The sequence below is a fragment of the Gallus gallus genome, chromosome 5 (assembly GCF_016699485.2).
Source record: "Gallus gallus isolate bGalGal1 chromosome 5, bGalGal1.mat.broiler.GRCg7b, whole genome shotgun sequence".
NCBI classification, from domain to species: domain Eukaryota; kingdom Metazoa; phylum Chordata; class Aves; order Galliformes; family Phasianidae; genus Gallus; species Gallus gallus.
Window position 1 is genome coordinate 19,043,369 of NC_052536.1, and position 17,283 is coordinate 19,060,651.

The window sequence follows — 17,283 nt, forward strand, 5'->3', positions numbered from 1 at the left end:
AGCTAACTTACAGCTTCTTTCTCAGGTGATCTGGTTTCTGCCGCACCAGAGATGTCGATAACATCACGAATGGACCTTCCTGAAGAGATTCAGCATCCGTACGCTAAATTTTCTGAATGGAAATTCAAGCTGTTTAAAGTGAGGCCATTTCAAAAAGAACCTTCTGATAAAAGCCAATGCATAAACAAGGATCAAGAACAAGAGGTAGCTTCTACAGACAAAAACATCACGCTGCATAAAGATGAAGAAGTTCCAAGAGGAGAAAAGTTAATTCTGACACAGAAGGACTTCATGGGCAATACGCAAGCACTTGAGAAAGATGTCAATGACATGAAAATACAAGACAACACAGCTCACCAGAATAACCTGAAGCAACTTTGCCGCATCTGTGGAGTTTCGTTTAAAACTGATTGCTACAAGAGAACTCATCCAGTACATGGACCAGTAGATGATGAAACTCTGTGGCTTCTGAGAAAGAAAGAGAAAAAAGCAACCTCTTGGCCAGATCTTATTGCAAAAGTTTTCAAGATTGATGTGAGAGGGGATGTTGACACTATCCATCCCACTCGATTTTGTCACAACTGCTGGAGTATTATCCACAGGAAATTCAGTAATACTCCATGTGAAGTTTATTTTCCTAGGAACAGCACGATGGAGTGGCAGCCCCACTCTGCAAACTGTGAAGTGTGCCACACGCCCAGCCGGGGAGTCAAGAGAAAGAGCCAACCACCCAACGTACAACATGGCAAACGTGTGAAGATCATTGCAGAACGTGCTCGAGTTAACAGAGGCATAAAGAACCAAGTGATAAAGAACAAAAATGTAATGAAAGAGATTACAAACTGCAAGAACAGACATCTCAGCACCAAACTGCTTGCAGTTGATTATCCAGCAGATTTCATTAAATCCATCTCTTGCCAGATCTGTGAGCATATTTTGGCAGACCCAGTGGAAACAACGTGTAGACACTTGTTTTGCAGAACTTGCATTCTCAGTTGCATCAAAGTTATGGGATGCTATTGCCCTTCCTGCTGGTATCCTTGCTTCCCTACTGATCTGGTAACCCCAGTGAAATCCTTCCTGAACATCCTTGATAGCCTGAGCATAAGATGCCCTGTTCCAGAATGTGATGAAGAGATCTTGCACGGAAAATATGGCCAACACTTCTCTAACCACAAGGAGATGAAAGATAAAGAGCTCTATAACCCCATAAATAAAGGTGGCCGACCAAGGCAGCATCTTCTGTCTTTGACCAGGAGAGCTCAGAAACATCGTCTGAGAGAACTGAAACGTCAAGTCAAGGCTTTTGCTGAGAAAGAAGAGGGTGGTGATATAAAGGCTGTATGCATGACTTTGTTCCTTCTAGCTTTAAGAGCAAAAAACGAACACAAGCAAGCAGATGAATTGGAGGCTATAATGCAAGGCAGAGGATCTGGACTTCATCCCGCTGTTTGCCTGGCAATACGAATCAACACTTTTCTCAGCTGTAGCCAGTATCACAAAATGTACCGAACTGTAAAAGCTGTCACTGGGAGGCAGATTTTCCAGCCACTGCATGCTCTTCGCACCGCCGAGAAAGCCCTCTTACCAGGTTATCATCCTTTTGAATGGAAACCTCCCTTGAAAAATGTATCCACTAACACAGAAGTGGGAATTATAGATGGACTATCAGGACTACCCCTCTCGATTGATGACTACCCAATAGACACAATTGCAAAGAGATTTCGATATGATACAGCCTTGGTTTCTGCTTTAAAGGACATGGAGGAAGAAATCTTGGAGGGCATGAAGGCAAAAAACCTGGATGACTATCTGAATGGTCCCTTCACTGTGGTAGTAAAAGAGTGCTGTGACGGAATGGGAGATGTCAGCGAGAAGCATGGAAGTGGTCCTGCTGTCCCAGAGAAGGCTGTACGCTTTTCATTTACAGTCATGAACATTGCTATAGACCACGAGAACGAAAGGATAAGGATCTTTGAAGAAGTAAAGCCCAATTCAGAGTTGTGTTGCAAACCCTTGTGTCTTATGCTGGCTGATGAATCAGACCATGAAACTCTGACAGCAATCCTGAGCCCTCTCATAGCAGAGAGAGAGGCTATGAAGAACAGTGAACTGCTTCTTGAAATAGGAGGCATCCTGAGAACATTCAAATTCATCTTTCGAGGTACAGGCTATGATGAGAAACTTGTAAGGGAAGTGGAAGGGCTGGAGGCCTCAGGTTCCACTTATATCTGTACCCTCTGTGATGCAACCCGCCTAGAGGCCTCCCAGAATTTGGTCTTCCACTCCATCACCAGGAGCCACGCTGAAAATCTGGAGCGATATGAAATATGGAGGTCCAACCCATATCACGAATCTGTTGATGAGCTCCGTGACAGAGTGAAGGGTGTTTCGGCCAAACCTTTTATAGAGACTGTTCCCTCCATAGACGCGTTGCACTGTGACATTGGCAACGCAACAGAATTTTACAGGATTTTCCAGATGGAGATTGGTGAAGTCTATAAGAATCCTGATGCGACTAAAGAGGAGAGGAAGAGGTGGCAGTTGACTCTTGACAAACATCTCAGGAAGAAGATGAAATTAAAACCTATGATGAGGATGAGTGGGAACTTTGCTAGAAAGCTCATGTCCAAAGAGACAGTAGAGGCAGTATGTGAATTAATAAAGTGTGAGGAAAGGCATGAAGCCCTAAAAGAACTAATGGACCTTTATCTGAAAATGAAACCAGTATGGCGATCTTCGTGCCCTGCCAAAGAGTGTCCAGAATTGCTGTGCCAGTACAGCTATAATTCACAGCGTTTTGCGGAGCTCCTGTCTACCAAGTTTAAATACAGATATGAGGGCAAGATTACCAATTATTTCCACAAAACCCTTGCTCATGTACCTGAAATCATTGAAAGAGATGGGTCCATTGGTGCTTGGGCAAGTGAAGGAAATGAGTCCGGAAACAAACTATTTAGGAGGTTCCGAAAAATGAATGCGAGGCAGTCCAAATTCTATGAAATGGAGGATGTCTTAAAGCATCACTGGCTATATACCTCTAAGTACCTCCAGAAGTTCATGAATGCTCATAAAACGTTAAGAAGCCAGGGCTTTGCGATTGATCCAGATGATGGCTTAGGTGATTCTTTGCCACCGGAGATCTCTTTGGAAAGCAATGATTCAGTGGAACTCTAAATGGAAAACATATTTGGTGTTGGGTTTGTGATAGTCTTTCTGAGTGGAGACAGCTTCCTTTTCAGGCCTGTAGAAGTACAGGGAAGATTGAAGCTTTCATTTTTATGCTCCCTTTTAAAGGTGCTGAGTGGAGTTCAATGAAATGCCATGTCTGTTGGAAGCTTTGAACAGAAGCAATGCAGTGGTGCGTTTACCAGTTGTTATGAGAGAGGGAAGTCGAAACAAATTGCAAAGAAGGGCCATGAATTTATTTTGGTCTCAGAGTGTTGTTTCTAAGTGAGAAAGACAGAGTAAACAAGGTTTTATATAGAACAGTATTTTGGAATGAATATAATACTGGAAAGTTATGACAGTTGCTGAAAAATTGAGCATGGCCATTTGTTCTTTTATATTCATTTTATAAGCTATTTTGCTATTTACTTTTCAAGAGGGCTTGATTATTTTATTGATGGCTCTTTGGCTTTTGTAAGTCAAGATTTGGCAGTGAGACAGTTAGGTAATTGTTTTGGGATGAACAAAGTTTGGGTATTTTTACACAATATACTGACTAAAGATACAAACTTTGATCTCAAACATTTAAAACATTTAATGTTTAGGTTGCAGTTCTGCTTAGGAGCAGGTGGTGGTATCAGCATGCTAATTTACTATATGAAGATAAAAGAAAGGTAGCTATAATTTTTTTAAGATATTTTTATTGCAGTGCATTTACTCTAAAATGCAAACCTGTGGTTGCGCTCCTAAATCAGCATTACAGTATCTTGTGCTTATCTCACTATACAAAGCACATTCAAGCTCTGCTCTGCAGCTTGTTGCTTCATACAAATTTTAGATTTTGATGGTGACTTCAGTATGTAGTATACTTTGTACCAGTTTAATTTTACTGGGTAAATTCCTGGCCTTACTGAAGTCACCACTAAATTGTCATTGAATGCAAGCCCACAATTTCACCAGGTGACAAAAACGTTGTAGCAGATCCATTTTTCAGGAGATGGATGTTAACTTTACCAGGTACATGTCAGTGTTCTGATCTTCCCTATTAAATAGTTCCCTTACCATTTCTGTTATGCTATAACACTATCCAATACTGAGCTTTTTCTCTTCTAGTATATGTCACTTATTTCATTTTCTAGATATATAAAATGGCAAGAATGATGTTTATTAATGTCAAGGATAGTTTATATAAAGGCATAGTGAAAAGAACAATGAGCTACCTTGAAATTACTGTATAGTGTATTTTATATTATTACAACAATATTTAGTTAGCATTCCTCACATTTTAAACTCTATCAGGAGCACCATTATGTTGGTAGTATTTGCCTTTCTGAAGTGTTATTGCTACACGACTGAAGGCTGCTTAGATCAGATGAGATTGCACCAGTAATTCTTCTGGATAACGTTGGTTTAAGTGGATAAAAGGATTCAAAAGTTAATGTGTATAAACCATGAGATTTGGAAACTAAATTATTTCTGGACATATCACCAGTGCAAATGAACAAGTCTAGACCTTCATTCAGCAGTGCTCAAATGCAAGCTTAAATTCAAGTGTGTGACTCAACCATTGAATGCATGCATGCATACATAATGTAAGCATTTAATGGTAGCTTACATCTAAAAAAAAATTAATGTTAAAATTATGTGGATTTTATTCAATGATATAGTCCAGAAATATACTCAGAAGTATCTGAGATATCCCTAAATTGCCTAGCCCTTCAGATTAGCACCTGTAGCTAGAGTATGACTCTATCTGAAGAAATACTTCAGAAACAAGTTTAAACGCACAAACAAAGCACAGATCTAAAAATCCCACACTTTGTGTTTTTATTTTTATGTGGCAGGAGTTGGTTTGTGAGTGTCAGGGAACAAAAGGACTACTGGTCTGAGGTTTCTGTTAGTAATATCTTGCTCTTGTTATTTACTAAATCTTTGAGGGTCTGGTATTTACTATTTATGGACTATGAAGAAATAGAGTTAAGCATTAGAAACAAGTATAAAAAATAATGATATTCTGATAATGTCTTTCTTTTGATTTTATTATTTTAAATCCAATTTTTAAGGTATTTTGTAATTTAGGATTTAGTTTTAATAGGGTTTCTTTATATATAGTTTAACATTACGTCAAAATTTGAGGCTAGAAATAATGTCTTTTTCTTACAACATCTTATTTGCTAAGCAGTCGTAAGAACAGCAGTCTTTTATATGGTTTACCATGTACATCTGCACTTACTGAGTGTTCATTTCTAGATTAAATCACTTCTGTCAATTCTTTGAATAAAACAAGTACTTCACATAGAGCATAAATGCCAGGTTTACGTAAGTATCATTTTTTACTAATAAATGCAGAGAAGTACAACTGCTTCCCATGGAGTCTAGGTATCACCTGTATGGCAAAGAATATCCTTTAGCAGTAAATGCAGACATGCTTTGTATTTTTGGTACACTATATTTCATTATGCAAATAGTTGCACACTTTTTTGTTCCGTTGTATACCTATTTAGGGTAATTGTATTACCTTAATTTTCAATCCTCCTCTGCTTGAATAGCCTGAGGCCTAGTTTAATAGTCCTGACTGAGCTCACGGTGATTTTCACCTCGTTTAAGTGGTCTATGTTGTTTTTGCACAAGAGTGAATTTCACCCACAAGTAATCCCAGCCTGTTTCTTGCACTGCATACGCACCACTGGAGGGACTGCCCAGACTTTGGTCATTTTGCACACAAAATCTCAGTGACTTCACTGACATTTTCAAATTCCAAATTAACTTTAACATGCTGCTTACAGAAGAGCAAGTGATTTGTCCCGCTCTATTCAAAAGACTTGAGTACATTTCATCCATATATGTCTGATTTCTCACAATGAAGTCATGAACTCATCAGGCTGAACAGTGCACGGGCTGGGACACAGGCAGGCAGGAGGATAAGGAAGTATTCTGTTGTGAAATACTATGGAGCTGTCAAAACACGTTTCATGTCCCACCAACTGTGGGCAGAACAATTGACACAGGCAATTGTTAATATTTTCTTTTTCCTTTTCTTCAGGCTTGAATCTACTTTAATCTTTTTTTTTCCCCCCCATTGTTGACATTCTATGTAAATCAAGAGACTCTTTGAGAGTTTTGAACTCATTAAAACAAACAGAACTGAAAGGGTAGGTACCTGCAAGTGGAGCTATGTAAACAGGAATAAAATAACAATGCTGCATGCACGCAGGCATGCGTCCCAGAGAAAACACATTTGGACTGCAGACAGGTGCATCATTTGTTTACTCAGCCTATTGTTAAGCTTTTTGGTTTTGAAGAGGCTTTAGAAAAGTGGAGACACTTTTATTCACGGTACTCTCTCAAACCTTCACATTTCCTTTTTCTATGCTAATACTTTGTAAAAATCTGTCAGTAACTACTTCAAGGTGAATGCTTTTCTTTTTTTTTTTTGAAATGTTATTGACTGTATTCTTTATACAATGACGTTATGTGCCTTGTTTTGTTAGTTTTATTCAAGGGCCTCAGATTACGAATTGCCTTCTTATGAAATGATGTGAATATAAGAGAAGTCTTGGCTGTGGTCTCACATATTTTTTTCCTCGCAGGAATAATTCTATTGACTCTAAGCAAACCAGCTTTGTCGTCTACTCAGGTAGTTCAGACACAAGCTTTAGATATTTACATTATGCCAGTTTCTCACTGCACTGAGTTCTGCGTGCTGTCTCACAGCACAGCTTCATCGTTTTACTTTTTCTTATTGTATTACAGTTTCTTTATTTGTAACACTTGTTTAAAATAAAGGTCTTACAAGTATTTAAGTTTCTGAATTTCTATTTCTTTGTAGTTTTTTTTTGACTGTGCACATAAGGTTGTGGTAACAGTCTCATTTTTCATCTAGACTGTGCGTGCTATTTTATTTGGACTGTTCTAATACCCAGAGACTTCAGCTGGGATTCCAGCCCTGTTCTGAGGTCACCAGGTTAACAAAAATGGAGATTGCTCCACGCATCTCAACAGCCCTTTCTGCACCTTTCCCCACAGGCAGCTGTTTGACAGGAAAGTAAAACCAGTTTCATTTAGGCTGAAGATAACTTTTGCTTCATTTACAAACACCACCCCGGTATTTGTTAAAAATCAGCCTTCACTTTTATGTCCACGTTACTGCACTAAACCTCTTTACCGACTTCTGTGCATCCTTTGCATCAAAGCTGCAAAGGCTAGTTTGGATCTATCTTTAAGTTCATCATTTTTAGTTTTCCTTTACTCCAGATAGGAAAGTCTTTCTTTCCTTCCACTGATATCTCAGGGTCAAGTAACTTACATAAACCAACTAGTCTGGATGGAATTAATGCTGAGCAAATTGAGCATTTACATTATTAGCTACCTGATTTCCTGCTGCAATCAGGTAATTAGATACCTAATTTCTAGACTTTACATAACCAACTTAATTCTCTCAGCTGACAATAAATAAAAATTTCTGGATGGAAAAATGGAACTCATTAAAAAAAATGAACAACAAAAACCAAACAGAACAAAACACAAAACCATTCCCCCCAGACAGCTTCCTGGTAAATTGGGATGATTTCATTCCTTTATTCCAAATTAATAATCATAGAATCACAAAATGGCTTAGTTTGGAGGAGACTTTAAAGATTATCTAGTTCCAACCCTCCTGCCACAGGCAGAGTCGACAGCCACTAGATTAGGCTGCCCAGGGCAATATCCAACCTGGTCTTGAATGCATCCAGGGATGAGGCACCCCCAACTTCTCTGGATAACCTGTTTCAGTGTCTCACCACCCGCTGAGTAAAAACATTCTTCCTAACATCTAACCTAAATCTACCCTGTTTTAGTTTAAAACCATTCCCCTTTGTCCTGTCACTATCAGACCATGTAAATATGTGAAGTTCCTCTCCTGCTTGTCAGCTCCCTTCAAGTACAGGAAGACTGCATGAGGTCCAAGCTAAACAAGCCCAGCTCCCTCAACCTTTCTTCACAGGAGAGGTGCTCCAGCCCTTTTATCTTCTTTTTCAGCCCTCATCTGGACCCACTCCAACAGCTGTGCATCCCTCCTGTATTGGGGGCCCCAGGCTTGGACGCAGTGCTTCAGATGGGGACTTACAAGGGCAGAGTAGAGGGGGACAATCACCTCCCTCTCCCTACTGGCCATAATAACTGACTGAAATTTACTTTCCATGTATTCTCACTAAAATCAGAATCAGATGAAGAATAATGAGGTCTACCACCACTGTTCTTCAGTCTGTTGTTCCAGGTGACTGAATATAGCATAATTTTCAAAGAAATAATCAGCTCCAACTCTTTAGTATGGGAGCTTTTCTACCTTTTTCATCAAGCTTAATATTGCCCATAGTCCCAAAAGACACTTTAGAAAGGATTTAATTAGCAGTTTTTCTAGCAACACCAGCAGAGATGTCAAAAGGTGAAACTGCTGTATTTTCATTGCCCAGCTCTTCCTCTAAAGATGGGCATTTTGAACAAGAGAAATCACAATAACTACCGACAGAAGGTGGTTCTGCATACGTCGTAGTGGCCAATGCATGTTTTGAGAAATCAGAAGGTTTTTACAACGTTTATCTCGCCTTTTTGTTAAAGAGGGACAATTTCCAAAGCCCAAATACAAGTACAAAACAGGAGTTTTCCCAAGCTCTTCTCAGAAGTTATTTTTGCTTGAAATGGGAGAGGGTAGGAGTCAAATATGGAGGGAGCTAGAGTCACCAATCCTTACAACAATTAAGGACGTCCTTCTGTCTGCACTGCACTAAATCTAGTAGTAAATAACTTTACAGATTCCTTTTCAATCTGAACACAATCTTTTCCTTTTGCTTTGGGTTCCCAGTGGCCACTCTTTTCAATGGTCTTTTGGTGCAATGAGTCACTCTGAACTATGACACATGTTTTAGTGCTACCACTAAAGTTTGTGCTGTGCCTTTCCTGTAGATTAATTAGGCACTTCAGCATTTAAGTACCTTCCACAAGCAGTAAAACCATATGCTATTATCTTAAAACCTGATGATAACAACAGCAACGCTAAAATGTGACTGAGAACCCTGATGCTGCTTGTTGTGGTTACAAAACACACAGGTCAGTAGGATGCAGACACAATAGGGATTTACTTCTGCACTCAAATCTGCTTAATTTTATCCTCTAATTCTACCCTGCACGAGAAAGAAACGTATTGATTAGCTGGTTTTAAAGACGATCAATGCTCTAACAAGTACATGCCTCAAAAGCTTAATCAGAATTATCAAATAATTAAGTATTTTCTGCAACCTTGAATGCTATGTGAAGCATCTTCATTCACAGGTCGATGGTCATACACTTCTTTATGTCCGAGTCCTTAGGAATTTTATATTTTACTTTACCTATGATTTACTCTTGCAGCAGTAACTCTGAAATGTGATTTAATGCTTGTTCTACTACCCTTCGCTGCTAGGCTGGGACACAGTTTGACTAAGCAATTTCTCCCTCCTTATCAAGTGACACATTCATTTAAAAAAGTCACAGACCAAACAAATCTGTTGCCCAGTGTGGCTCCTCAGGATTTTGAGATATCGATAGCAACTGGGTAACAGGCAAAACACAACCTGGCTACTGCCAGGGACTGAAGTAATTGTGAGGAGTCCTGCACTGCTGTACAGTGGTGAAGGGATGAGGGGTGAATTTCTGTTGTGTGCATCTATTGTCTTCCTGTCGGTGTTGTGATGATGTTCTTGAATTTTAATGTGGAGATTGTTTGCTGTTGATGTAAATGAAGTTCGTAACGTGTGCTGAATGTATATTTTAATGACAATTTGGCTGAGTAATACCTATGACTAACCTACAAAAAGGGATATTGTCTATCGAATTTTAGCAGTTTGGAAGGATTTTACGTGTCTCTAACTTTCATTTATTCCTTTGAAAAACATACAGCCTTATTTATTCTGTGTATGTTTTGAGGAAAGAGGAAACTACCATTTAAATCTATGGATTTACACTAATGTAAAAATGGATGAAACAAGTCTCAGGATGATCTACTTCCATTTACAAATTCTACCCACACTATAACCTCCTTCAGAATATAAGTGGTTGGAAATAGAAATTTTGTCTTGTTACCCTTTACTATCCTCTACTGTTGACTTGTGAAGGTGTCAAGGGGAGGATTGTGCGTACGCATTTGTGTTGATGGGAACACATTGCTGCTTTTGAAAGGGGTGGCTGCTCAGGGTCTGCACATACTGATCAGATGGCTGACAGCTGCTCCTGCTGCTTTTCCTTTCTATTCAGGACTCCAGCACAAGAACTGGACTGTGAATACTACGCTATTAGTGTTGGCTCACAAATGTTGAATGGATGGTATTGATTTTTTGAAAAGATGTTTGGAACAGTAATAAAAATAAAAAATCAAGTAAAAAATGATGAGGCTTTACAGATAGCCAATAAAAGATTCCAGAACATGTTAGTAAACTCTTGGGCTATTCAACCTTCACAGTGTCCTTTTCAATCTGAATCCAATCTTGCCCCCATGCTTTGAGCAGCTAGCTGCATTTGTTTTTACCCTCATGATGCAACACTGGCTCAATGAGTCGCCCAGAGCAACAACTTGTACTTTCATATTGTCACACTCTACACAGCCACCCTGCAGGAGCAGAGAAAGAAACGTGCAAGGGAAGACCTGGAATAAATGATAAAAGTCCTGTTCATCAAAAGGAACTTCTAAAGTCAATGGGAGCTCACAGCATGTGGCAGCTGTGAAGCCAGACCCCTTACAGACTTTAGATGGACCTCCCAAGCACATATACTGTCCTTTCCTAGACTTTGAGATTTGCAGTGTTTGATTTACTCCATGAATAGCTGAAAATAACCCACTCATTTTTATGACAAACTTTATTATCTGACTAATACATTTTAAAAAATACAAATGCAAAGCAGTTGTTGAGCACAGTGGTTTAAAAACACAATTTAATTTTTACTGTGAGGTGATAATCCTTAAAGTTAGTCAAAACTGACACATAACCATTCAGTACCTTTCAAAATAAAAACATATCCAGAATTAAATGCTCGAAAAGAAAGATTTTCGTAATGGAAGTCCCTGAAGAAAACTGATCCTCAGTGTCTGAATATGCCATTATTTCTGACACAAGGGACTTAAAAATCACTTCAATTTAAGAACAGATTAATTAGTCTAATTTTAGCTCATTACACTAACATAAAATTGGAGTAAGGCAGTTACAAATTAGGCCAAATATTTCTAGAACTACTCACTAAGATAAAAAAAAAAAAAAAGGGCAGTATGGTCTTTGTTTACTGACAGATGCTAACACCACTGAGTACATGAGATAACAGCTCTTCCTACAAGCAGTTCTACCACATCTACTGGGAACGATTGGAGAGTAAGTTACACTATTGTAAAGAATACAGCACTGAGTTATCAATATCTGACAGTGTGTTTGTACGATGCCCTCTGTGATGAGTTTCCTATATGGATACTACAAAACATACATAAGAAACAAAAAAACGTTCAAGAGCTTTGAAATATAACTGAAATATTGAGATAATATCAATTCAATAAAATGATCAGTAAGAACCTCAGGAACCCACTTTGTTTCAACCATTGCTAGCTGTTTTAGTCTCCCAGCTGAACACAAATCAGTGGTACAAATCTATTCAAATAATCTCCGAAGAAAAGACTTTTTCACTGGTGTGGTTAACTTCATGGTTTTCTTTTTGTGTAGTCGTTTCATGGGTTGCTTTTTCAGATGCACTGCCTTTTTGGGTGTTTGCAGCCCTTTATTAAGGTGAACATGCTCATTGCAGAAGTACTTGACATTTGCTTCTGAGAGCTGTAGAAGCATGCTCTCTGACAGATCCATACACTGTGCATGAACCCAATGGCCAGACCCACTGGAACACAAGATCATTGCAGGCTTGTTGAGTTCTGTTGAATAGAAAGGCACCCAGGTGTTAATGTCAATATTGCAGCTGGCACAGCAGATGATCCAGTACCCTGTTTCTGATTCATCTTCTTCATCATCTTCATTGTAAGTATCAATGTCATCAACATCAAAGCTACTGGCTTCAGCACTGAAAGAAAACTCTTCGGAATCTTCAAATGGAGTGGAGTCTCCTTGGTCTTCGGTAGATGCCTGACTGCATGTTTGTGCTGTCAGTTCTTCCTCTTCATCCTCTTCTGCTTTGTTGCATCTCAAAATGTAGAAGTAGTTTGCATCTGAGATTAACTGTTTGTTGGCCCCAGGAATGCCCAACAATACGGACCCTTTGCCCATATCACAGCCAAACCACATCCTACAGTGCTTAATATCAGGTGTCCAGTCTGGGCTCACCCTTTCAACAATCTCTATTTTATTATCTTCCAAAACTATAGTGTTACAGATCATCCGTTTCTGGTTGTCAGACTGGTAGCCCCCAACAAGGACAAATTCAGTATCACCAGTCTGAGTCACAATACCACTCGACACAGATATTCCCCCTGGCAAGATAGAGCAGGTCACGCATGGGCTGCCCAGCGGGAGATCAACTTTTAGCTTGTATAGGCTGGGAGGCCGGGTGTTGTTTTGAAGTGAATGGCCTCCCAGAATGTAGATTGTATCATCCCTGGCAACTGAAACATGGAAGGAAAGTCCATCTTGAAGCTCTGGAAGTATGTATGACGTACAGCATCCAAACTCAAAATCAACAAGAAACACAGATGGCAAACAGTCAACTACACTATTCCATTTTTCAGTAGTTCTCTGTGCAAGAGGAATATATGATCTACCTCCAAATATAACAATCATGCTTTTTCCCCGGCTATGAACTACATTAATTGTATGTCCGTATCTAGCTTCAGGGACATCTCCACCTAGATCTTTCTCAATGCACTGAAATGTGGTTTTCTTGGTAGTTTTGTTTACCATACTCATAATGTAAATCTTATCAGAAAGATCATTGTTAGGTGTTTTCCCACCATGAATGATGTACTGGTGCTTATCAGACTCCCCGTTGCCTCTAAGTGTGCAAATAGCTGGGTAGCGGAGTGGGGGAAGGTAACATGAATCCCTAGAGAAGGCAGCAGGTTTCATTTTGAGCTCATTCTGCTTTATATCAAGGAAGAAAACACCCGTGGGACAGGATCTCTTCGGCCATCCCTTCTGCCCAAAAAAGAAGACGTGCCCATCAAAATTCAGCAGGGAAGAACCTGGCTGAAGCAAAGATGAATTGCTGACAGCTGATACCATCTGCAGTGACATTGCATCTGCTGGTTGGGTCATCTTGCGGTATCTGAGGCAAACAACACAAAAGAAAGCTGTTTTGAACACTGTGAGAGTATCTATTTGAATAAATGGCATTAAAATTGCATGACAGTTCTCTCGTCATTTAAACTGCATGCCAGTTCTGTGGAATTTTGTCAAGAACCTGGTGATATTTACAAGCATAACGCTTGCATTCGTGGCTGCCGGGCCAGCGTTACTGCTTCCACTCGAGCAGCGCAGTCAAGGCCGCACACCGGCCTCGGGGCTCCCATGGAAACGCCGGCCCCGGGGCCTGCTGGGGCCGGTAGTTTTCCTTTGGCGGCTCTACCGGGCTCGTCTCCGAGGCCGCCCCGGGTGCGACGGGGTCCACAGGCGGTGAGTGGGGCCGCAAGGACCGGGGCCTTTCCGCATCTCTGCCGCCAGCGGGCGGACCCGCCCCCGAACGCTGGCGGAAGGCGGGTGCTTGCGCGGGGCCTGCAGCTCTGGGAGCGGTGGGGGGGAGCTCGTAGCACACAGGCCCCGAAATGCTCGCCTGGGCTCGGCTGTGCTTCCCGGCCAGCCCGGCTCGTGGGACCGGCCTCCTTAAGCTGAACAGCGTGAGGGACTACAAGGCAGACATCAAGATGAGTTGAAGACATGTCGGAGCAGTCGGCCCCAGCCGTGTTTCTAACCGTGTTAGTGCCCGCACGCTGCCTGGCTCTGTTCAGGATCGATGGGTTCACTGCCCCGTGCTTTTGTCTTGCCATCACATTCATCTGTGGGGTTTGCAGTTTGGATTCGTCATGTTGTATGCTTTCATGAGTAGGCTCCAAGCTATTTTTTATACATGTTTGTTCAAAAATCTAAAATAGTTAGTGCAGTCAGCCTGCGCTGTAACACTGCTCGGGAGAGCAAAGATGCCGGGGAGGAAAGTGGCTGACCAGTCTGTAGTGACAGCACAACTGTGCCTTTCAGGCAGTGACCAGTTCTTGGGTGCAGCCTTTGCCAAATCTGCATAAGTTAAAGTTGTGAGCTAGCTTCAAAGTGCACTATTTGAAGAAAAAGCCCTGCCAAAAGTCCCTCCACATTTTGAAATACAGTTTCTCTTTTCACATTCTTTAGGATTTGTGTTTTTATTGTGCCTGGTTTTCATTTTGCTGTAATAGCAAAAGCAAGAAACAGAGGATTCCTTCTTCTTTAAGGAAGGATGAATATCTTCTAGTGGTGTGCCATTAAAACCTGGGGATTCCAGAACAGCAGTGCTTACAGCAAGATTCACTGTGGGGCTCATTTGTGGGACTGATGACGCTGGCTACCTCAAACTGCCATCTGAATATGTTTGCATGTACAATCAGAACTGCTGTATGCTGTTAATATACTTCCTGCCTGCCCCACTTGCTGGTGTGCAAGCTGCAGTGCTATTGTGTGGATCTGCCATTAAATGCTTTTGCAGATACATGAGCCTCATCAGATGTGCTTGGGCTATTGCATGTGGGTAGGAAGACACAGCCCCTACTGTTGCCAATTAAAATAAAGAAAAAGAAAGAAATGATCAATTTTCTTTTTGTGTATTGCGGTATCATTCAAATATCATGGTGAAGCAGCACTTGCTGTGTGACTGGCCTGAGTGCCTCTGTCACAGAATCATAGAATGGCCTGGGTTGAAAAGGACCTCAAAGATCATCTAGTTTCAACCCCCTTGTTGTGGGCAGGGTCACCAGCCACCAGACCAGGCTGCCCAGAGCCACATCCGGCCTGGTCTTGAATGCCTAAAGGTGGTGATTCTTTCTGTGCTTAGATTCCTCTTCAAAAGTACTGCACTGTAAGCAAAGTTCAGTTAGGAGTCAGTTAAATTAGCTAACCCCATTCTGAGGTTGATTTTGTCATTATTTGCATAAAGAGAAGTTTGCCAAATTGTTTACATTCAGATGAGACGCTGAACAGAAATCTTCGTTGCTTGTTTCTTACAGCTATCAAAAAAATGGTCTTTTCAGAGGAGTATACACAAATTTGGGTTTACTGGGTTGTATTTCCTGTCTTTCATATTGTGTAGTTATGTAGCTTCTTTGTTTTTACAGTCTTTAGTAAAGTAACTGAACTTCCACACTAAGGATGCCGTGAGCACAGCAGTAAGTTAGGATTACGGTATTTTCCTGCTGGTTTGTATTTGAAATAAAAAATAAGGAGTATTAAAAATGGCAGTCAGTTTAACTGGTGTGTTGACAGTGTTGAGTTCTTAAGTGTATACTATCCAGAGCAACTGTTGGAGATAGAGTGGAGAAAAGACCAATGAAAATAATTAAAAATGAGATTGATAGACATACAGAATGTGCAGGTTAAATAAAACATACTTAAAAGCACTTCCTCCTTGTCATTGCTTAGTATTCCTTGGCCTTTAAATAAGTAAGCAGTTCAGCAAGTGAAGGAGAGAATCTTTATCCTGGCTTCTGTGACAGCAGTAGCTCCTTAGGCCCTTGCTGGGGTTGTTTTGTCTCTCCAGGTTGTTCGTGCTACTTGTAGTGTGTTCACATTGTGTGGCTGATCTTGGGCTGTGCTGATTTCCACCTCTAAGCTATTAGCAACGTGACATAAAAAAAAAACCCCAACAAAACAACACCCGTATTCATGTTAATTTCACAGTAATTGGAATGTTGCCAAACAGAAAATGATTAGATCTTATGAACTGCAGCAAACCAAAAGCGCCTTTCAGTTATAAAATAAGGTATTTGAACAGCACTGATTAGACATGAAGAGAAAACAGATTGCAGGATAGCATGGAGTCTTAGTTGGTAAATGCTGCTTGCTGACCATCAAACTCTGTCACTAGTTTGTAATTATTTGTAACTTGGCAGCAACACAGTTATCCACAGTACAATTAAATTTGTTTTGCAATATTATATATTTTTTCTTTTCTTCTGACTGATCCGTAGGGTCTCCTTTTGCAAAACAGCAAGCAAGTGCTCTTTCCAAATTCTTCACAATTGAGATAATATCCAGACACCTGCAGAGCTTTGAAGTACTCCATAAAGAGGATTAAGAAAGCAACTGTTTTGAGAAATAGTATTTAAAAATTTTGTTAAGTGTATCAACCAAGTTTGCTCTGGGTAAAACAGTAAGTCAGACGTACCTGGCTGATGGAGTGCTTTTGTGTCCTCCAAAATCTTTCTATGTAATTGAGATTCAAACGTGAGCACTTTGAGGAATCTTCTCTGACAGCACAGGGGCTTGTGGCATGGAGGGGAATCTATCTGCTCAATTTGCAGATGTGTTCCTGAGAACTCGGTCTACTGTGCCTAACTGGCTGTGACCGTTTTTTTTTCTTCTTTTTTTTTTTTCCCCTTTCCTCTCTCGTCTTCAGATGGCACAACAAGAAACCCACCAGCCTTTAGGAGCTTTAACTCTTTGCAGCTGAACCGATTGAACAATTGTTAAAGCTTGGAGCATGCACTTCTTTGTAGCTTAATTCTTTACTCTGCTTAACCCATCAAGCTTGGGTCTTTTTTTTTTGGAATTTTTTGGTGCCAGTGTAGTGTAAAAATACAAGCTGAAGTAATTTTTTTGTGTCCTCAAAGGTATACTAATTTCAATGTGTAGTAAAAGAATGAGTGAGGACTGACTGAATTTCCAGTCCAAAGTCCATTGAAGTCAGCGACCCTCTGATTAGATCTTAAAGAATGAAAACTTTGCTCCCTTCTGTGGCATTTTTCATCAGATTCACAGAGCTTTTCTTCAAGTTAGACTCTGCAAAGTCCTGTGGGAACATATCCTTTCAGCAGCAAGCAGTGCTGGGGCACAGAGGATAAAGCACTTATATAACACAGCACAGCAAGTAAACTGAACAACCCAGAAAACAATCCACTCTTCATAGCTCCTTGCTTCTGTTTCCTTGAACCTATTTCAC

The 17,283-nt window shown here is 40.4% G+C and overlaps 3 protein-coding genes across 8 annotated transcripts in view; 2 read left to right on the forward strand and 1 right to left on the reverse strand.

Moving 5' to 3' along the window:
- RAG1 (recombination activating 1) overlaps nt 1-6,980 on the forward strand; it is a 9,866-nt gene extending 2,886 nt beyond the window's left edge. Inside the window, exon 2 of the mRNA NM_001031188.2 lies at nt 26-6,980. Coding sequence (NP_001026359.2) covers nt 52-3,177 — 3,126 coding nt within the window. The 5' untranslated portion in view covers nt 26-51 and the 3' untranslated portion in view covers nt 3,178-6,980. The remainder of the gene's footprint in view (nt 1-25) is intronic.
- A 4,039-nt stretch (nt 6,981-11,019) lies between these two features.
- The window catches only part of RAG2 (recombination activating gene 2), a 565,728-nt gene continuing 559,464 nt past the window's right edge, over nt 11,020-17,283 (reverse strand). For 3 of the 4 annotated variants that reach the window (XM_040700890.2, XM_040700891.1, XM_025150704.3), the window contains one exon: nt 11,020-13,431. In XM_040700890.2, coding sequence (XP_040556824.1) covers nt 11,814-13,431 — 1,618 coding nt within the window. In that variant the 3' untranslated portion in view covers nt 11,020-11,813. Of the gene's footprint in view, nt 13,432-16,509; nt 16,655-17,283 lie in introns of those variants that run through there. The other variant, NM_001305057.2, reaches the window with a different exon arrangement.
- C11orf74 (C11orf74 homolog) overlaps nt 13,701-17,283 on the forward strand; it is a 39,386-nt gene continuing 35,803 nt past the window's right edge. For 2 of the 3 annotated variants that reach the window (NM_001286248.2, XM_015286996.4), the window contains exon 1: nt 13,701-13,778. The gene's annotated coding sequence lies outside the window, so the exon portion shown is untranslated. 3 annotated transcript variants of the gene reach the window in all.